This window comes from Vigna umbellata, chromosome 3, assembly GCF_029865625.1.
Source record: "Vigna umbellata cultivar VRB3 chromosome 3, Vumbellata_1.0, whole genome shotgun sequence".
Lineage (NCBI taxonomy): Eukaryota > Viridiplantae > Streptophyta > Magnoliopsida > Fabales > Fabaceae > Vigna > Vigna umbellata.
In genome coordinates, this window is record NC_142167.1 from 51,143,017 (window position 1) to 51,165,784 (window position 22,768).

The 22,768-nt window shown below is 33.0% G+C and overlaps 2 protein-coding genes across 2 annotated transcripts in view; both read right to left on the reverse strand.

The window, feature by feature from the left end:
• Nucleotides 1-150: 150 nt before the first annotated feature.
• On the reverse strand, nucleotides 151-1,739 carry LOC124839931 (heavy metal-associated isoprenylated plant protein 22-like). Its single transcript, XM_047315874.2, has 3 exons — nucleotides 1,500-1,739; nucleotides 1,330-1,405; nucleotides 151-545 (listed from the first exon to the last, which is right to left on the reverse strand). Exons 1-3 carry the CDS (start codon nucleotides 1,572-1,574, stop codon nucleotides 253-255), a joined length of 444 nt encoding a protein of 147 aa, XP_047171830.1. The 5' UTR covers nucleotides 1,575-1,739; the 3' UTR covers nucleotides 151-252.
• Nucleotides 1,740-5,275: 3,536 nt separating this feature from the next.
• The window catches only part of GYRA (DNA GYRASE A), a 35,643-nt gene continuing 18,150 nt past the window's right edge, over nucleotides 5,276-22,768 (reverse strand). Inside the window, exons 14-27 of the mRNA XM_088111004.1 lie at nucleotides 21,615-21,701; nucleotides 19,536-19,629; nucleotides 19,237-19,307; nucleotides 19,021-19,110; nucleotides 16,677-16,802; nucleotides 16,450-16,607; nucleotides 15,719-15,800; nucleotides 14,282-14,446; nucleotides 14,073-14,174; nucleotides 13,429-13,565; nucleotides 12,131-12,251; nucleotides 11,990-12,044; nucleotides 11,759-11,858; nucleotides 5,276-5,785 (exon numbers count right to left, since the gene is read on the reverse strand). Of these exons, the coding sequence (XP_087967130.1) occupies nucleotides 5,677-5,785; nucleotides 11,759-11,858; nucleotides 11,990-12,044; nucleotides 12,131-12,251; nucleotides 13,429-13,565; nucleotides 14,073-14,174; nucleotides 14,282-14,446; nucleotides 15,719-15,800; nucleotides 16,450-16,607; nucleotides 16,677-16,802; nucleotides 19,021-19,110; nucleotides 19,237-19,307; nucleotides 19,536-19,629; nucleotides 21,615-21,701 (1,497 nt within the window). The 3' untranslated portion in view covers nucleotides 5,276-5,676. The remainder of the gene's footprint in view (nucleotides 5,786-11,758; nucleotides 11,859-11,989; nucleotides 12,045-12,130; nucleotides 12,252-13,428; nucleotides 13,566-14,072; nucleotides 14,175-14,281; nucleotides 14,447-15,718; nucleotides 15,801-16,449; nucleotides 16,608-16,676; nucleotides 16,803-19,020; nucleotides 19,111-19,236; nucleotides 19,308-19,535; nucleotides 19,630-21,614; nucleotides 21,702-22,768) is intronic.

Here is a 22,768-nt window from a genome sequence, read left to right on the forward strand (position 1 = left end):
TAGTTCGAGAAATATTTAATTTTCTCTTAATCTACTTACTAAAAATTACAATTTTTCTCTTAACGTAGAGTTGAACTCGTAATCTTTTCGTTATTCGCTCCTAACTTTATCACAAAATCAATCCCATAACACTTGAAAGTAAGACATATCTTGATCCAGAAAAGTTGATACTTGAAATAATTTTTTCTTTTTCTGTTTATGAAACATAAGGGACATATACAAAAAGAAAAGACATTATGATGAAGAATTTGTTTACATGATAGAACAATGATCTGGGTTTTCATCATCAAAGAGCCTCATAAGCTTCATCTCTGGGGACTCAGGGTCACCATTTAGGTTAGGGACATTTCTGACGAAACCAGAGGGTGCCTTGACGTCATATGCCCCTTGCACATAAGGAAATGCCGCTAAATTGTAGGGAACAAGTCGCCAATTGTCTGCAGTCTTGCCTGTGCTCCTCACTGCTTCTAGAACCTCTTTTTCATCCACATAACCTGTCACACTTACCCTCTGTAGCTTTTGGTTCACATCAAAGGATTCCACTCCTGAAACAATTCTTTTTCTCATTACATAGGTATATTGGTATATTGATTATTGTTGGTACTGATTATCTGTTGAACCTTTAAACTAAAATGATATTTCTATAATAAAATAGTTTTTAATATGTTTTAAAATAGTATCTATCCAAAAGAATCAGCACCAAAAACGTAGTAGACAAATTTGAACTTCTTAATTAGTACACCCAATTTAATTCTATAGTAAATGTTATATATATATATATATATATATATATATATAGAGAGAGAGAGAGAGAGAGAGAGAGAGAGAGAATAGTTAAGCATCATGTACAAGATTTATAGTTTAATGAGTTGGAAGAAGAGAAATTTGTTTTTACCAAACTATTGATCTCAAAATATTTATTGCTTAATGCTTTTATTATTACCATATTCTTAAAATAATATGATTATTACCATATTTTAACTTTTGGGTATATCCAAGATCTTTGTTTGTACTTTGGTACTTGTGGTACCTTTTATTATATATTTCTTTAGCTTGTGAAAAAAAGTTTGATTATTACCATATTCTTTAAGAGAAAAAAGAAACAATGAATCTATATTGTTCTGCTACCTTGGTGTAATTAATATGCAATTTAACCTAAACCCTAAACACATGATAGATAAGATATTTTGTCTGAAAAGATACTTGATTCAGTTAAAGTTATAACTTGTTCAATTCATAAACAAAGTTTCTGAAATACAGCAGCAAAAGAAACATATATGACAGTGGAAATGCTAACAGACAATAAAGAGATAATGAAGAGATGCTAACCTTCTAACTTCTCCACTGCATGTTTAACCTTTCTAACACAACCTTTACAGTCCATTTTCACCCTGATATTAACTGTCTATAAAAACCAGATTCTTCATAAGAGAGAAGAAAAAAGAAAGAAAAAAACACAGCAAGATATATGTGTATGTAAAATGAAACAAGTTAAAAACCTTTTTGGGAACAAGTTTCTCCTTTGGTTTGCCACAAGCAGAGAAAAATTCTCTAAGATTATGTCGAAACCCCATTTCTGTAAAGTAGCAAACTAAGCCAAGAAAAATGTTTGTTTCTTGGAAAGAGAGAACTTAGATATGAAACTTTTAATTGTTTATGTTCTTCAAGATGTGCTTGGTTATGATTTACTCAACCATTACACATTTATATATATAACATTTGTTAGTAATTTATTGTTGCTTGCGCATCAATGTATTGATATGAACTAACATCAGCAGCTTCTGAATTACTAGGAAACATCTTATTATATTTATTATTGTAAAAGGGTTGACTTGACTTAATAGTTTTTGTACTTGGTCTTCAGAGATATTTTTAAGAACTAACAACTTTGCATGTTTTTAAATTTAGTTAATTAAAATTTTTAAACAAAATAGATTACTGGATTTCTTTTTTAATATTTATTCAACACCAGCTCAAATTATTCGAACTAGAACTCAAAATCTTGAATACTTTCAGTGAGATAATTAAAATTCGACTTTTATCATATCTCTCTCTATATATAATTATTTTTATTGAACTCGTATATGTCTTGGATTCATTTGTTGGCCTTCAGAAAATTTTTAAGAACTGTGTATACATTGTATTTGGAGTGTAATATGTAAAAATTAAGGTTAAAGGTTTGCGTTAAGAAAATTGATTATCTTTTTCTAACTTTCTACATTTTATACATTGTTTATATATTTTATTTAAAAATATGCGTAAATTAAAATTGTAAAAATTATAACATATTGTTTATTCAAACTGTATAAAATAAAATAAATATTAAAATATTAAAGACACAACATTATTGTTATGTATACTATGAGCAGCAACCTTGATCTCTTTTTGGTGTAATATGAATTTTTTTTTAAACATTTTCATTCAAAAAAAGAGTGTTTAACTTCAAATACTTTATTTTAAATAATTTTAAGAATAACTTAGGTAAATCTATGAAGGTTTACGAAACTACATTCATAGATTACTTATCATATAATAAAGTATATACAGTTTTTAGTGAGAGAACTTTAACTATTGAATAATTTATTCATGTTATTTTTTATGAAAATATAGACTATGAAAAAATTCTTGTGGGAAATATATGATTTGTTGAACTCCTTAGAAAGTTCTCGATCGAGTCATATGCTTTATATGATCATTATTTATAATTCAATCTCTTATAGGTTTGTTGGTTGAAACACATGATGTTACAAGGAATAGTTTATCTTTTATTTATCTTATATAATCTTGATATCTTCTTGAGAATTTTGGGATTTGTTGACAAAAAAAAAGAAGATTGACATTTTATTTCAATAAAGAGTTTGATAATGATGACTCATGCAATAGTGTTGAAGATTTAAATAATTTTTGGATTCAAGAGATACATTGAAAACTTAAGAATTTAGCTGTTGAAGTAGTGTAACATGTGTTTTTATTTAAATTTGTAGACCAAGAGTCAATAAGCAAAACTTAAGCAAAAGTGCATTTAGGAAAAGTTTTATTATTCATAAAAACCTATGGAATAATAGATTACCACGGCTGGTAATTGAATATCACAACAACAAAATAATTTTTGTAATAGTTTCTAGAATAATTGAATATCAATTATAATTAATTATCAATGACAGTTGTGAAAAGACTCTTTAGGTTTTTAACCTAATTTTCAAAATAAGAGTGTGTGTGTGTGTGTGTATATATATATATGGATAAATGTAATTTCAAAGATAACTTATCATTTAGAGATTTAGTGTTGTGCTGCAAAAGAAAACACGGTGTTTGTGCAAAGAGGCTTCGAAAAACCTAATGTGGGTAGAACAATAACTTTCAATGAGTGTGTGTTAAATGATTGAGAGTTGTTATTTTTGCAAGAAAAGTTGTTCATCCTTTGTGTGTAAAGGGGGTGTTGTTCACTCTTCGTGTGTCAAAGGAGGTGTGATTTATCTCTTAGGAGGTTTTCAAGAGAGATGTTTTCTAACATTTGATATGCTCTTTATGATTGTAAGTTACGATTTTTTTAGAATTAATCCCTTTTTAGAGAAATTAACAATTAGGCATAAGGTCTTTTAACCGAAATTGTATAAAATTATTGGTACAACTTTCTCTTTTCTTACACTCTTTATCTTTGTTGTTTTTATTTTAAAAGAATTGATTTTTTCTATAAAATCATTTTATAAAGAGGATAAATTTTTAAAAGGCACAATTTTATTAATAAACCATCATGCAAATTATATATTCAAGAAGTTTTGAAAGAAAACTTTAGATATGGAAAAGAAAGATGTCACAAATGTATAAAATTTTGTTAGGTTTATTTGAGTTTCAAACACGTCTCATGATAGCATTTGAATTGTTTACACTGTTTAACACATTTATACTTCAATGTTATCTGATAAACGTATTTGAAACATCAAATAAACCTAATAAAATTTAGTTAAAATAATTAAGTACATGCAGTTCTAAAGATGGAAGACTAAATTGGTCCAAAATTTTAGAGAGACTAATTTCAATTTCAACTAAAAGTTATGGGAACAAAAACATATTTAATGCTTTCAAAAAGCACAAAAATTTTCATCAATGGTTTCAAAACCCAATTATTTATCTTGGTGACCAATTTAGATCATTATGATAGCAACAAAAACAGAAGCACAATAACCCCGTACCTACCACAACAATAGTATAAGTAAATGCCACCATATACTTGAGGAAAATTATACCATATGAAAGAGTTGAGGGGAGATTTTTGGAAATAATCCAAGTGTAATGTATGCATCTTGTGTCCAGAGCATTTGTAAGCTTTCGTATGATCTTTGCATCTTGAGTCCAAAGTTTTAATATGATTTGTGTTTATCTTCCTTGCATTGTTGGCTAGCCTCTAATATTTGTATTAGATGGACTCTTCTCCATACCGCACCTAAGACTTACGTCCAATCATACATATTTGAGCAATATATACACACTATGTAATTTTGATAGATAACCAAAACATTATTTTTTATTATCCTCCAAACCATCGATGTGTTTGGCAAAATTCTCATATTTAAACAATGTCTAATCATGAGTAATATGTTTGTCTTAAATTAACAACAATCAATGATTGTTGTTGTGTTTTGCACTTATGTGTTTGTATTTTTGCTCAAAATCGTTACACCCTTGAACTAACACATAATATTTATATTATTATTTTTATAATTAGGCATTATATTTCTGCCACTTAAGTATGAAATTAACAATAATGTAATATTATTAATCGCATTTTCTTCATTCCCTTCTATGTTTTCACATTTTCCTTCAATTCATTTATTTATATGATTATATAAATTTCTATTACTTTCATTGAAGAATTTGACTTTAAGCTGAGCATAAAAGTATTTTAAAATATTATCATTGGAGAGATTCAACTATTAGTTCATGTCCATCTGTTTTTCATGTTAATATATGCTGCACACCAATTCCCCACTGGTATTGTTTTGTTATTGATAACACGTACAATAGATAATTAATATTAATTAGGTACCAATCTAATTGGAATTGTAATAAACATCATGAAGATTGTTATCTTCATTATTACAATAAGAGGTGATGATGGAAAGAGTCTGCCCATACAGTAGATATCTTGGGGACAAATGAATTGCTCTTTCCTTCTCAATCCATGCATAAAGATCAATTTTGTCTATCATCGTTTTTTACACGCTATTGCCATATTAAATCTGTTTCAATAATAAAATGTAAGGCTTCTTCTACATAGTCTAAGAACAAGTTCACATAACATTGCAAAATTGATGTGGAAAGATAATTCTCAATCACAGTGAAGACTCAAACCTATGAAATAATGGTTAACCTTTTCCTAATGATGTAGCTGTTACAAAAATGTAGAGCTGATTAAAATGTGGCATTTCGCCCCGTCCATGATTTTCAGTTGCCTTCCTACTATAATTTACAAGACGCATCAAGAATAAACTACAGACCTCCCATCCATCTTTCAAAAGCACCCCCGATACAAAATATAAACGGAGCAGGGAGAAAAACTAGGACGATTTCAATAGAGATCATACCCAAGCACAGAGATTCAAGGATCAAGCAACAGCATTTAACAAAGGCAAATGAACAAGGTAAGCTCTTTTAGATATGGAGGTTCTTCTACAACTAGCCTTGAGCAGTAGCACGAACTTCCTCCGGTTCACAATCCGTTGCTGAGATCAATGAAGCAGACTGAATCTTTCCAGCATGATCAAGTCGCATCAAAATAACTCCCCTGTCATAATAAATTCTCATTAGCATGACCTCAGTACATATTAAATTCCAACCCTGGTGTAAAAGAAAAATAAGGGCACTCTAGTGTTATAAAGATCCTGCTATGGGAGATATGTCAACAGAAGGGTTCAATTTATCGACATTGCCATTAATTTCACAACTTAGCATCTAGAATAGGTCCAATGAATATAACACCTGTTTTGTAGAAATTACAAAAGACAGTCTAATAAGCTCCTTGCTACAACAGATACATTAATTTAAAACATTTGTCAAACGATCAACACAAGATATGTTAGACCAATAGAGAGGGAACAGGTTTGGAAGGTGTACTATACGAAGAATTTATATAAGTAGTGATTAGTGTGTGTCGGTGCCTAGGAGGTATGATGGTGTGTGGGTTGTAGGTATGTTATCTGTAGGCACATTCTTAATGCCACTATAATTTAGTTATATCTATAGTTAATGTAAAATCTTGAACACATTTTTTGCATTGAAAAATTGACATCTCAGAACATAGGACCAAATATTTGTAGACAGTCCAATATCAGGTTGCCCGATAAGCCTAACAAACCTTTAGAATAGAGGTATCATCTTAGAAAGTAAACTTTAATTCTATCTCAATCTTACAAAATCGACTTGTAAAATAAGATTTATATCTACTTATATACTGTTTGATCATATCTTTAATCAATGTGTGATCTCTAACATTATTAAACATGTCCTCTAGTATGAAGCGCTGTTATGCTACCCAGGTACACTTGTCCAAACAACATGGTCAACATGGTCATATTGAACTCTACGTGACAATCATGAGTTTTTGTCTCAAATAGAAAGGGAAGTTCTTGGTTAAAAGGATTTTTCTTGTATGAAACTAGGTTTTTATGAGCGAGTAAGAACTCTAGGAGAGTTGTTATGGGTAGAAAAAAACATGAGGATTATCATAGGGGTTTAGTTGTAACATTTATACTTCTTTGTCTTGTGTTATTGAGTTTGCTTATCTGTCAACATAATTGTAGGCTTAGCTAAATCCCTCGTTTCTTGGGTCATGATGAAATTCTGCAAGTTATGACGCCCATACACACGATGCAACACAGGAACACAACACGTAAATACGAACATTATTTTTTAAATTAAGAATACATTAATAAAAAATTGAATATAAATAAACATATGCAAATTTCTACAATAAACAAAGTTTTAAAGGCCAAGTAAATGGATAAGGAGAGGAGAAATAGCACGCACAAAGGAGACCATTCTTTTGAAGAGTCAGATATGTTGTTTGTTGTCGGTTGCCACTGTCCACCGTCATTCCCCGTGGGGGGTCTGTTTCTACATGCTTTCATGAATCAAGGAGACCATTTTTTTTTAAAAGTCAGATCTTCCACCTTCACTGTTTGTCATCGGCATGTCGTAACTTCTGTCGTTCGCCATGAGGGGGAGTCTGGTTCTATAAGGTCTAATCTTGTCCATGTAGTCTATCGTTGCCTGCCACTATAGGCCTCATCCATTATCGATGGCAATCTAATCCCTGCAATCTATTGTTGTCCACGACTGTAGGCCATCATCTGTTGTTGATGACAACCAAGTTTGTCTTATGTTGTCACTTTCGCCCATGGCAAGTCGTTGTCCATGATGGTAATCTCCTTTGTCAAAGTTATCTTAACTGACATTTCGTGGTTATCCATAGTTGTCCAATATTATTCTCCATAGTTTTTAGGATTTCAGTCTCCTGTTCATCCATGACTTTTTCCGTTACCGTCTCTTCTGACCTCTCTTATATCACTAGTGCACTTGACCCGTCCATATGTTTTTTCTCCAAAGACAAGGATGACTTTTGTTAGTTTATTTATAACTGTTAAAATAAAGACATCTATGTATCATCATTAAGTCTAAGGACGGTGTAGTTTGCTAGATCATTTATTAATCGTACCTAGTTTTGCACTTAGGTGTCTAGTGTAGTCCCTTAATATTCCATGTACTCTTGTATTTTCATTACAAATAGAAGATAGTAAGAAGGATCTCTCAATGTACTCTTGTATTTTCATTACAACTAGAAGATAGTAAAAAGGATCTCTCAATGTACTCTTGTATTTTCATTACCTCTATTTGCAGCTGTTCACTAGAGTTTGTAATCGTCCAACATTATCAACCATTGTTCTCTATTGTTTCGTCGTCGTCCCTTGTCACAGTTTCATCCGACAACCACCAGATCTGGTTCATCTCTCCATGATGTTGCGGTTTCCCATCACCTCTTTTTATCATAAATAACACTTCTCCGAAAGTCCCTCAATTACTTCCGAAGAGCTAAATAGGAAAAATTATCTATCTTGGTCTACTGTCGTTGAAAAGTGAATCCTTGGCCAAGAACATTATGACTACCTTGAGCAAGATGGAAGCCAGGTACCTGTTGAAAAAGTTGAATAATGGAAACTGGCAGATTTCCAATTGTGTGCCCTATTGTCGCAATTTGTGAAACCACGACTTCTGATATCTCTTAGAGCGTTCAAAATATGTCACTCTTTTTGGAAGAAAGCTCAACATCTATGCTAACTATATTCAACGTGTCTATGATACGGTAAACAAGCTTGCATGTCTCAAAATGGCACACCATGATATGGTTTCCTTTATTACCGAGGAGCCCAAGGAGTTGTGAAAGAGCTAAGAATGTTCTTGGAAGTCAAATCTTCAAAGGACATCAAGAAGAAGCTCTACAAATATTATATGGTGATGCTCCTTTGTGCTTTACATCTAGACTTTAATCATATCAAAGATTAATTTTGACCAGTCTTTAAGTCCCTTCCATGGAAACCTTAACCACACACCTTCTTCGTGTCCCGATGCCTAAGTCTCAGGAAGCCCATGAACCAATGGAACCGTCTATCATGGTTGCCACAGGAGGAAGAGGAGGATGTGGCACTAAAGGAGGAGGACGTGGAGGTCGAGGGTGTCTACAGTGCACATACTGTAAAACATGGGTCACACCCAAGAAAACTACTACTCCTTGCATGGTTTTCCTTCAAAAACAATCAATATCTCTAAGGTTGAAACTACCACAGCTAATTTAAGATCAAAAACAAAAAAATATATTTCTAGAGGGCTTAAGAGATTCCTCGTCACTTCCTACCACGGCTTGTTAGGTTGGCCCATTGCTCTCAGAAAAGGTACTTGTTCCACTCAAAACCCTCATCCCATTTATAATTTTCATAGCTATCACACATTCACACCCTCCTATTGTTCTCTTTTATCCTCAGTGTCTTTTGCGGTTATACCCAAAAATGTGAAAGAAGCACTTGATCTTCCAGGATGACAAGGCATGATTGCACAAATGCATGCTCTTGACCATAGTAATACTTGGGAGTTCGTGCCCCTTCTCCTGGGCAAAAAGGTCGTTGGTTGCTGATGGAGGTGTATGCAATTAAAGTCGATCCTGATGATGAAATTGATCGGCTCAAAGTCCTGTTAGTTGCAAAAGGGTATACTCAAGTTTATGGCCTTGATTATTGTGACATTTTCTCTCCTATGGCCAAGATGACTACCATTCGTCTTTGCAATGACAACAATTTGTCACTGGCCACTTCATCAATTAGATATAAAAAATGTCTTCGTCCACGAAGATCTTGAGGAAGAAGTTTATCTGAAGCAACCTACCTACTGGGTTTATTGCTCAAGGAGAGTCTGGTATGGTTTCCAAATTGCATCGATCTCTATACGACCTCAAGCTATCACCATGTGCTTGGTTTGAAAAATTCAGCTCCATTGTTCAAAACTTTGAGCTAAAACATAGTGAAAGGGATCATTCGATCTTTTAAAACCATACATCTCTCGGGAAATGTGTTTACTTAATAATATATGTTGATAATATAGTCATTATAGGAAATGATACTACTGGAATATCTCAACTGAAGGAGTACTTGTGTAGACATTTTCAAACCAAGGATCTTGGAAGCCTTAAATACTTCTTAGGCATTGAAGTAACTCAGTCAAAAGATGGAGTTGTAAACTCCCAAAGGAAGTAGGCTCTTGATATTTTACAAGAAACAGACAGAAGGTCAGTTATTCTCCAATCTAGAGAGATATAGGAGGTTGGTTGATAAACTGATTTATCTCACTATTACAAGGCTAGATTTATCTTTTGCAGTTTGAGTGGTTAGTCAGTTCATGCAGGCTCCATGTGTTGGCCATTGGTATGCTATCATTCGCATTCTAAGGAACGTCAAAAAGACTTCTGGGCAAGGGTTGTTATATGAAGATAAATGAAGAATTCAGGTCTATGGATACTATTATGCAAAATGGACATATTTGCCTATTAACAAACGATCTACTACTGAATATTGTGTTTTCCTTGGAGGAAACATTATTTCATGGAAAAGTAAGAAACATAGTGATTGATCTCTTAAGCCCTCTAGAAATATATTTTTCTGTTTTAATCTGAAGTATTGCCGAGATGGCTCTTCAACAATGGTCATTTTATCCACTAGATGTCAACAATGTATTCCCAACGACAATTTGTAAGAATAGATTTATATGGAGCAACCTTCCAAATTTGTTGCTAAACAAGAATCTTCTGGATTGGTATTTCTTCTTCTATGTTATCTTCACAAATCATTAACAATTTGGTGTCACTCAAGTGCACAACCATATATTTTCACTAAGTTTTTATTGACTATGTAGATGATATAGTTGGCTCATTCCCATTGGTTTTTCATCTCTCAACAAAAATATCTACTAGATTATTGGTTGAAACTGGTAAATTAGGATGCAAAATAGTAGACAACTATTGAACAAAATCACTAACTTAGTGAATCAATTGAAGATGTGGTTGTGGATAGGCAACCTTATCATTGGCTGGTAAGGGAATTGATCTACTTGTCTCATACTAGGCCCAACATTGCCTATGTTGTAGGGATGTAAGTCACTTCATGCATAATCTAAAGGAGATTCATCTCGAAGTTGTTTATCGCATTCTACAGAACTTGAGGAACTCATGAAAAAGGAGTTCTCTACTTACAAACAATGATGAGATGATGTTAAAAGCCTACCCAGACACTGACTGTGCAGGTTCTATAGAAGATAAAAGATTGTGATGCAAGAAAATTTAGTCACTTGGCGGAAATTTAGTCACTTGCTAAAGCAAGAAAAAAAAAATTGTGACTAAGTCAAGTGCACAGGCAGAATTTATAGCCATGGCTTTAGGGATTTGTGAAACTATGGTTAAAGATAATTGGAAGACGCTTGTATTAAGAACTAGATTTTAAGAATAACTCAACCCTATAAAACCGGCTTGTAAGGTGAGGTTTACACTCATATATATACTTCAAATTAGACTTATCTCTAGTCAATATGGAACTTTCAACACACCCCATTCCTGCAAATATATATATATATATATATATATATATATATATATATATATATATATCTTGAGCGTGGGACTAAACATTAATTGGTCGTTCAATAACGGCCAGATAACAGGTTGAACAATAGACCTAACAAATGGACTTTAAACTTAACACCACCCTACAAAATCGATTTGTAAGGTGAGGTTTACACGTATTTATATACTATAAATTGATCTTATCTCTAGTTGATGTGGAACTTCCAAGACTATGAGACTATATTGTGACAACAAGTAAGCAATAAATATTGCTCTTATTCCAACTTAAGATTAAAAATAGAGAAATATATTTTGGAGGGCTTGAGAGATCCCTTTCAATCTTTTATTTATAACGAAAAATTGATACAAGAGTACATGAAAGACTAAGGAACTACACTAGACATCTAGGTGCAGAACTAGATACAACTAATCAATTGTTTAGCACACTACACCTTAGACTTAATGACAATACATAGATGTAATTATTCTAACAATATCCATAGAAGATTAAACTTAGGTTCTTATACTATGCACTAAAACAAAATCATGGAATGAATAAATAAGTAGCAACTATGCATACAGGACGCAATTCAGTTTTACCTTGCAAATCGAGACTGTACTGAAATATCGCGAACCTTAATTCTGTTGACTGTACCACTCTGGCTTACAAGAACTACTTGTTCATCACTTTCACCATCCTCTGTTAGAGATAATGATGATATATTACAACTCATAATAACTAAAAATTTAATATCCGTACAAAAATTAATACTGGTAACTATAAGACCAGTAACTGAAGTTACTTAACTAATCATAGCATTTAGACAATACCTGCTTGTGAGAATCCTACCACAAAAACAGCAGCAAGGCGATCCTCTGCGGAAAACTGAATACACAGGATGGAATGCCAACATTTAAATAAAAGAACATCTATTATTGCCAAAAGAAGGAATTTTCTAATATAAAAAATACCTTGTATCCAACCAAACCAACACGATTCAAAGATGATACCCTGAAACTGCTCAAAGGGACACGCTTTCCATGACCATTCTCAGACACGAACAACAACCACGGGCCTTTCTGGCCCTTTCCACTGGGAATTTAGTAAATGAATATAATAAGGACATATCTCATAAACTGCTCACATAATGCCTTCAAAAGGAAAATACTCATCACAATGTCAAAAGACTTCTCGTCCATTAATCTGGAGTCATGTTCTAGAGCTAAAGAAAGAATAAACGTATATACAATACTTTTAATTATAGTTTATAGCTTCCCAATTTAGATAAAAATATCTTAATAAAGGACAAAAAATAAAGAAATAGATCTCAAAAATCTTTTGTAAAATATACAAGAGGCCTAATCAAGCCGACGAAATTTCTCAACAATTTAAAAATGCTTAAATCTACTAGGAACTCAAATTGGAGGGCATTAGTCATTAACATCAAAAATATAATATGGTCATAGAGGAGACATGGGTATCATAGGGTGCCTAAGAGCATCTCCAACCAAGTTCATGGTTTTGACTTTGATGGTTTTAACTTTCATGAAACCTTTTCTCCAGTGGTTAAGCCCGTCAATATTTGCATTATTCGCATTAAGTCCCTAACAAGTCCTTAGTTTGTAAGCTGAATAAGGCTCTGATAACATCTTAGAGAACTCGAACAAGAGAATGGAGAGAGTATGAATAATAGAAATTGTTTCTTACTTTCTAAACAGTTTGAAGTATGAACAAGATAGGTATTTCTACTAACAGAAACTTACAGCTGTACATATAAAGGAAAGAAAATAATCTCACTTCTGGACAAACAATCTGACTTAAGACAAGTCAACTACGTCAACTATAGTATGCTAACAAGCTGCTTTTACCGTGTCAGAAAAAAAAGTCCTACATCAAGTAGCATGGGATGCATGGTGGTGTACATGAGTTTGGTTCTCACTTAATAGCTAGCTTTTGAGGGTGGTTCAGCAAGTGTTTGGACGCTTCTCATTATTACTGATACAAATTTCAGAAAAGACAGGATGCAGTCATAAAACACATGACAAAGCTTAATCTATTATTTTATTCGTTCAATGCTAAATGTTTTCATCAAGGAAACATGTAGTTATAAGCTGGTAAGAACATGATTCATATAGAATTACACAATCCTATGAGATTGTTCTCATTCAGATCAAATCTAACACCAGACATGAAAGAAAAATAAATTGAGACTTAATACTGACAGCTATCAAAACAACAGATTCAGTATTCAGGATTATATCACTACTACCTGTTATCAGGATATTTTGATAAAGTTTCCAAGTTGTTCCACATGGCCGCTGGTATAATGTCCACACTGGCCATACTATCCCCGTTTTTGAGTCTCATTGCAAGTGAACCCCGTGTATTTCTACTTAGTGTGCGGATCTGCAAGGTAGTAAAAGTCGAGAACATGTTTGGGATCATGAAGTGCTCTCAAGATCATAAATTATTTCTTAGACAGTCTTTGTCCTGCTCAAGCTAGTGGAAAGCAAGATACCTCTTGATATCACTAGTTATAACATATATTGAATACACACAGAAGCAGAGGAGAAAAGCAAGACAACAAAATATTATGGTGCTGAATTTGAAAATTTACTTCTCACACATTGTATCACACTTCATTACTATTTATACTATAGCCAAAATCAATTAGCTAACAACCAGTAAGTAAATTATAAAAAACATTAATCGCATGAGGTTCAGGATTAACCCGTCAAAAAATTCTAAACAAAAGTAGAAAGATATCACTTCAAAGCAGTAAAGTTCAATGCTTTTATTTTTTTAATTAATTTATTTCCATATTTAGTTGAGTTGTAAGTCACTTGTATTTCTATGTTTACAGAATTTGAACATTAACTACAGAAATAGAAATAGAAACTGTCAGCAACTTGCCTTACTGCATTGGCACAGCATGACCATTCCACCATGTGAAGCCATGGCCACAAAGTCATCATTTGTGCAAAGACGGACCCATTTCAGCTCATCACCGGGAACCTTTAAATTTAAACAGTATGCATCAATAACACTCAGGAAAAGATGTTAACAAAGAAACTTAACAATGTAGTAATGTAAACAGAGGAAATTCAAACAAGGGAACAAACCAACTGAATAGCAATGATTCCGGTAGACCTGATGGATGAAAACAAATTCAAGGATACCCTCTTGATATAGCCTTGCATTGTTAGCATCAGCAAAAACTGATCCTCCACAAACTCACTCACAGGAATAATGGATGTTATTCTTTCACCATCAGATAAAGATAAAATCTGGATCACACAAAACAAACAGAAGATAATTTGTTATTTTTCACGTGACTAGAAGGTAGTGAAACTAGTCTCTTGCAATATAATTTTCAGAGATCCCACATCAGCTAGAAATGTATCCAAATTAGAATATTACTAAGATTACTTTGTGGATTTGAGTTAAGCTTAAATGCTATTTTCTTAAAATGTTTCCAGTGTCATTCATACTCTGTCCTAGTAAAATTTATTAGGTCTATGTTATCAGGTTCTTCTTCCCTAGCTCCACACTAAAGATATCTAGTCCTTGACATGATGAGGTGCATTGGAAATCTCAAATCAAATATAGAAATGTAGTCAAAGCATAATATATATATATATATATATATATATATATATATATATATATAAGGTGCAAACCTCTCGTTACTAAGTCAATTTCTCTCATTACTAAGTCAATTTTATAATGTTGAGTTTCATTTAACTTTTACTTTCTTAGTAATAACCTATAATGGGCCAAATCCTTCACTAGATCATGCAGTTTTTCAAGCTTCTGGCACGAGCTTCCACCAGCACAAACTTCCATCTTTTATCCAAATGCCTATTTCTTTTTCCATTCCACTGTCTCTATTACAGTAGTAATGAACAGAGGCTGTTCTGCATCTTTCAATAGTTGGTTAACTTTGCTTTTATTACATCTTAGTTTGCTGTTAAATTACTGACACAGGTATTAGTAACTCTTGTAACAACCTAGACACTAGAAATTTCAATTTGTACTCCCTGATCATTGAGAAAATAAGAATTAACTTTTCCCTTTTTATACCGTCCTATTGCATTTTCTCTGAATTCTAAGTCGTCACCCATACCTAAGAAAAAGTTATCTCTATATGAAAAATAAATTGTAATTAGTAATTCATTGGACATACTTTCTTTTAATTCATTGGATACGATTTTATGCTAGTGATATGACTTTAATACATTGTCATGATATGATTTAATAGGGAAATATCTTGCCAAATATTTTCTATTATTAGATATTGATTTTTGTTCCTTATTATTGTATTTCTTCTCCATTATAAATAAGAATATTCATGGTGTACCCAACAGAGTTCTTCTCTATTATTGTATTTCACCTCTCGACACAGTACCAGAGTGGTACTACCTGTCTCTATGTCACCAATCCTTTCAACAATTATATTAAGTGATTAAGTGAAGACAGCTCATTCATATAATCTCTATTCCCATTTATCTAGCAAGTATAAGAATGAGTAGAGAAAGAGAAAGGACAAAGAGATATACATGAACAAGAGGAGTGCCAGCAGCAGTTCGGCTACATTCAGGAATTTTGTATGCACGAGCTGAGTATACTGTTCCCTTATCACTGAAAATTTTCACAAGCCATGTCATATTCAAATTAACTATATCAGCTGCAATATCCTCTAGAAAAAGGTGAACACCAAATTAAAACTAACTACACGTTCTATACACATCATGATGAGAAATAATGCCTATGCATTCTTTCTTAATTAATGCTAACAAATATCAAAACATGCTTTGACACTCTCTCCAAGTCCAATACTAATGTTGAAGAAATTCCATGCTGAAAGCCCCACTAATACAGAATGGATCAAGTGCATTTTGATGGATCAAAATTGGATTTCACCCATTAATGAAGATTTCAAAAGTGTACTGTGACAGCAAACCTCATTGCAGATGGTTTAACAATGAAATGAAACATGTATTCCAGCAATATGTCAAGGATTAGAGTTTCCGTACATGGTTGACTGAGTTTCTAGGCGTACAAATCTATTGAAACTAAACAATTAGAGAAGACTTATTCAACAGTCTTTTTCATATTCCTACCATTAAACACGCCACACTAAATTTCGAAGCATGGAAAAATATGTCATTCAAGCCTGTTCAGGCCCCGCTAAAAAGTGGACCAACTGGCTGGTCTGTGAGCGTATTTTAGTGTTTTAAAAGATATTTTCACAGCAAACACTACTTCATTCAAGATTATAAAAAATAACCTGAAATATAGGACATGATCATGTGCACGACAAACAATAAAATCAGACATTGAATCATTCACTCGTAGTTTTCCTACAGATTTTCCAACTGTTCCACGATTTTGTAGGTTAAAAGTGCTTGGCTTCATCCGTTTCAGATAACCTTTTTCACTAAGTGCCTGAAAGTAAAAGAAAATAAAATTAAAAGAGTCCAAACAATACCTATTAATTGAAGAAAAGTGACATACCAATAACATATCTTCATTTGGAATAACATCAATGTCCTCAAGTTGACCATTATCAGTGTCCTCCAACATAGAACGTCTTGGATTGGCAAACTTATTCTTGAGTTCAATTGCTTCTTCTTCTATAAGCTAAATAATATATGAGATTGAGGTCACACAAGTCAGCCCCAAAAATGAAAAATATTAGTATCAAAAAACCTATCTACACATATAAACTTTAAGAATTTGACATTTTAGTTTGATGGAAGACTAATGGGTTAAAATATTCAATCTTACAAAAAATTGCAAGAGATTTTCTAGTCATTCCTATCTCAATCGTTGCTTCTTAATCTTCTCTTAGTATTAGTAGTCGATTTCTTACTCCACATCACAGTAGATTACACCCAGACGCTTTAGAGACATTGATATGCGTTCAAGATTGGTTGTGGAACGACACAGAAGGTAATTAAATGAACACTTCAAATAACATATTTATATTCATTCAAATGAATGGTTGGGTATGACAAATGAATTTATTTTCCTTTTTCAAGTTCTTCAGAATTGAAAGTGGATAACATGAAGCTTAATACAAAACTAGAAGAGATAATTAATGATGGTAGTTTTCTTTTTAATATTTTAATGTAATTTTATTAATAATGTCACTATGTCATTTGTTGGTATATTGGAGAGCAAACATAGATCTTAGAGTGTCATTTTTAGAAGAATTATTTTTTAAATTACTTGTATTTGGATATATGTTTTACGTACTATTAATTTCAATTTATGTTTTAAGTTTTATTTACTTGTCATAAACTTCTAATCAGATGTATGTTTTAAATATTATTTGGTGATTTTTCTGCAATTTATTTTGAATCTCATTTAAAACTTCATAAAATAATTTTTATAACAATATTCACGGGTAGAAAACAGGTATCGGCGGGTTGAAAAGATCCGTAGAATTTTTTTATGCAAGTATCCACCGTGTAGCGGGATGAGTAGTGGGTACGATTTTCTTCTGTGGGTCGGGTAGTAGGTAGACACTATCTGTACCCGACCCGATCCGTTGTCATCCTTAACCACAGTGAAAGGATGTTCCAAATGCACATCTAGAATCACTACACCTCTACCGAAAGGATTGAGTGTGTAATTGATTGAAGGTGAAAGTACACTTCACGATTCTCAAGCATAGTGAGGAAGACAAGTTTCATGTCCACAAAGAAGAGCTTCAATTTCAGCGATGGATGAACAATGTTTCTTGCCTACCATAACTGAAGAACGTTCACACATTCCTCATTGCGAACTGGCATTTCTAAACCAGCAAGTTCATCAACATCAACTTTAATTTTAAGAAGATACTCTTCCATGGTTTTAGACTTCATTTCTACAACACGCATTCCAAAGTGCAATTGTTGTGCACAAGATTTGGTTTGTAGACCAAAATATTCATGAATTATGTCCCAAACTTCATAAGAGTGAGTTGCACCAAGCACAGAACAGACTTTGAGTGAGTTGATTGAACCAAACAAGTAAAGTATGATCTTGAACTTCTCAAGCTTTGCATTCAAGATTGACAATATCAAGTGTTCTATAATGTGCAGTGAGATATTTAGAAGGAATAATCGGATTTACCACAAAACGTTGCAATTGTGAGACTTGAATATTGGTTCCACATACTGCTGCCACTGAAGATAAATGGTATCATATAACTTTTCAGCAAGGTTGGAAAATTCAACAAACTAGAATTGGAAGTCATAACTGCAGCAGTACGATGAAGGAAACTAGAAGAGGAAGGGCGAACAATCAAAGAAGAAGTATATAGTGTGAAACGAAAACACATAACGAGAGAACCGAACATGAGCACAACTACTACACTAAACACAAGGACTGCACCACCGAACGCAAAGATAGGAGCGAAAACAAAGCTCAAAAGCAATTGCGAAAGAAGTGTGACTGAACGCACCCACTGCAACAAACCAAACACGATGCATGAAAGCAAAAGCGAAAAAATGTCACTGAACGCATTGATTGCACCAAACCGCTGACAGCAAAAGAATGATTACGATACGAAACGACAAAGGGTGGTTGAAGAAGAAGGTGCCAATTGAAATCACAAAGGAAGGACAAAGCGGTGAACCAATGGTTGAAGAAGCATCGAACAAGATGAAGCCGAACAAGAAGAAGCGGAAGCAAGTTCAATGAAAACAAGCTCACAATACCAACTTACAAGATGTAGAGTTACAATATGGTCAATTATTGACTATAGTTGACCATTTACCATAGTATAGTTAACCCCTAACTATTAGATACAAATCAACTATTAACGGTGTACACTAACAGCAAGTGAAACAGATTTAAACTGAAACTATACCTCCAATATATTTTTCCTGCTGGACAACAGTTCCTCTAACTTTGAAATTTGTTCCATCAAAGATTTACTTTCAGCAAAAAAGTTTCCACTCTGCACCATACAAAGCTTATAATACTACATATGCTGTCATCAAATATGTATTTAATTATTTATAGAAATATTGTTAAGGAAACATAAGAGTTATTCAAGTGTAGTTATAGGACTCAGTATCAGAACCTCACGAAGGGTCAATCTTCTTAGACTTATGTCCAAAACAGCTTCAGCTTGTTTCTCAGAGAGACCAAATGCTGCAAAGGGATATTCCTTACCCACGTTAAATGGTTGAAGATACCAAATTTCAAGCAATGATTACATGGATTTCATTTCAATAACAATGTTCAGAAGATAGGGATTCAAAATGAAAAGTTTCCAACTGGGTATCAAACTATGGGAAATCAGAAGCATCCTCTTCTTCATATAATGCCAGGAAATATAATCACAAAAAATAAAAAAATTAAATTTAAAAAAGAGTTTACCATTGCGCAAACCAACAGTTGCAGCTGAGTTACTCGATGCTTCACGAATTATGCGAATCACCTCATCCAGATTATCAAACCCAATAAGAATACCCTGAATTCGTGCAAACATAAGATTAGATCCAAAAAAGAAACTAAATTACACTAATTAGCCTCATCATTTCATTCAATCCTAGAGCATACAATTTTCCAAAATCCAATTTGTTTCTATAGCATCTGTTGTAACAAAGGGGTTTATTTTAGCTAAAATATACAGCAAAAACCACTGAATTGCATACTCTATTTATAAAGAATCTAAATACACTTAATATATACACTCTAGACACGACAAAAAACACAATTTCATTCGGTGAGAGAAATTACAAAAGTCACCTTTACAAAGGTGCTCCTAATATAGGAGTATAACAACAATTCGGAAGCTGACTACAATAGATATAGCTATCAATAACTGAACAAGTTACATAATTCCTAAGTTAGTTACAGAATTCCTAAATTAGTTACAGAGTCCCAAATAGAAAATACCAGTGGACGAGAAATGTGATTGTCTATGCCTCAAGCACACTATTTTTCTTTGTTTCTTTTATTCAAATTTTAAGAACAATTTGATGTTTCTATAAACAAGGGATATGGCACTATTAGTGTAAGTTAATAGAAATAGAAGCAGGTAAGGGCCTTGCACCCATAACAAATTAAAAACAACTGAACAAGATATATTCTCTCCTTCTGTGTAACTAACTTTACCACTTTTTTTTTGCAATCTCCTAATTAAAATTAGACTTTAGGTTTCAGTACACAAGTGTACATTTAAATATCCTTCGGTAAAAAACAATAGTTGGGTTCACATTTCATAACAGTTGCTTTGCACATGTGCAAACAATGGAATAATAAACCCAGTGAAAAAAAATTAACAATCAAGGATATAAACTGCCCCGTCGAGATAATGAATCTATGTCTTTAGACTAGTACAAAAAGTTGATGAGATTTGGATCCCCTTAGAACAATAAACCCTAATGACATTTCCACCACCCCACAACTCCTAATCAATAGAGTGGAGAGTGGACAATAATTGCTTCTACCTCTATAAATAAACTTCTACATTATCACTAAAGGATATAAATACAACAAATGTTTCTGGCCTAAGTATCATTTCAGATCTAGCTAGAACAGTTTGATTTCGAAACAAGATTCGAGCAAAACAATCAAATATGTTCCGTCTTAATGATTAAATGCCCGAGCTAGGTAATGCTAGCTTGTAACCTAAATAGGGGCATTAAATATTGTATATCGGATATGGGGCGACACCTACCCCTCAGCTCTTTGCTTGTCATAGCAAGCTGGAGCCTGCCGGGCTGTGGACTGTATATGAGATATAGGTCAATAAGATACAGGATATGTACCGGTCATAGACAGTTTAATAAGCATCGGTTGATGGGCTATGGATCCCGTGTTCAACTAGGACGATAGCAGTTGGTTGTCTTGCCATTACCCACATTCATCAGTTTACACCACTCCCTATGTCGGCACCGCAAATCACAGGAGACAGTTATTATAATGGTTAATGGGCTGCATAACAGCCTAAGTGGTGCAAAATTAACTGAGGTCGACACCTACAAATATAAGGGTATTCTGAGAAAAGAGAGGGAGCTTTTCTTAGAGAGAGAAGACATCAAAATTAAAGAGAGAGATTAGTCTTGAGCGTTTCTATCAGCTCCAATAGCTTAAGCAGGAACATAACCATATAGCATAGATGGCAAGTACTTTAACAATGTTGAGTATGCAATGAAACACTTTCATGAAAATCAAGCTTAGACACTTCCACTTTGTCGTGATAAAGTAGACCTGTTATTAACTACAGTAACCACTATCAGCATAACTAATATAAGAAACAAAACATGCTTCATCAGGGGGATTAAATACAATTTTTTCTTGAACTAGTTTCCACAGCTATTGCATTGACAGTAACTAAACCACAAATAATTTATAATACAACCTCTACCATTGGGACATGTATGAATGTACATTCAATGCAAATGTTAAAAGAGGCATATACAGATATATCTTGTTGTATCTGTAACGTACCTCAACAATATGTCTTCTCCCTCGTGCTTGTGATAACTTAAACAATGCACGTCTCTCAACAACAGAGCATCTGAATTCTAAGAATGCCTGAAAGGTAGAGTAAAGCTAATTTATATCCCTAATATCTATAATAAAATATCATTTTACAAGATCACAACAATCAAATGTATAAATGTTCAAATCTAACATATAATAATTAAATTTAAATTTTATAAAATAAAATAAAATTATAAACCAATATAATATAAAATGATAACAAATGACGTTTTAAAAAATTATAAACATTATAAAAACGAGAAAATGGATAGTTTTTAAATAATAAATAATCTACACCTATTTTGTAATTTTCATTACATATGTTTTTTTATTTAGTTATAAATTAATTCAAAATAATTTCAAAAATTTTAAAAATAAAAAATATAAACGCTAGTTCAAATTAGTTTTGGGCAGTTATGTTGAGAGGTTTCTGATAAAGAAACCTTATCTTTCACCCAACTAACACACGCAAATACAAGAATACAAGAACACAAGAACGAAGCAATAAGGGAGCCTAATCTCCCCCAACAAGACTAAACAGTCTGTTCAAACACTTGAATCGCCAAAAGTCCCTCTCCTCTCCCCATCTCAACAATTTATACAAAGGTATATTCCCGCTCTTCTTAACTGTTAACACAGTTAGGCAACTAACTCCCTCTAACTGTTAACTAACCTCTCTTCCTCCTTACATACACTCTCAACTTCCTATCATATGTGCAAGTTTCCCCTATTCATACCGGTTCTCAAATCCTCCAGGTTTTGTTAGTTAACAGATCAGTCATCACACATTTCCCAATATGACAAGTTAGACTGGGCAGTCCAGTCCGGCTAGAATAACTATGGTAAACCTTTCAAACATATTTTACTCCACACATCTTCTTAGATCCTATTGGTGTAGAAAATCAAGACTAGAGTTTTATATAGACAGAAATTGACAAAAAGACATGAATTATGAATATACTAATTTTTAAAATTGAAATTGTATTCAATTAAAAAGATACTACAGGTTCAAAATGCAAAATAAAGTCATTAGAGCTTAGTAGAGGCAGCCCTTGCTTTGATAGAAGATCTTATGTTGTTGCTAAAGGGAACCATTCATGGCCATCGTAGTAAGGAAG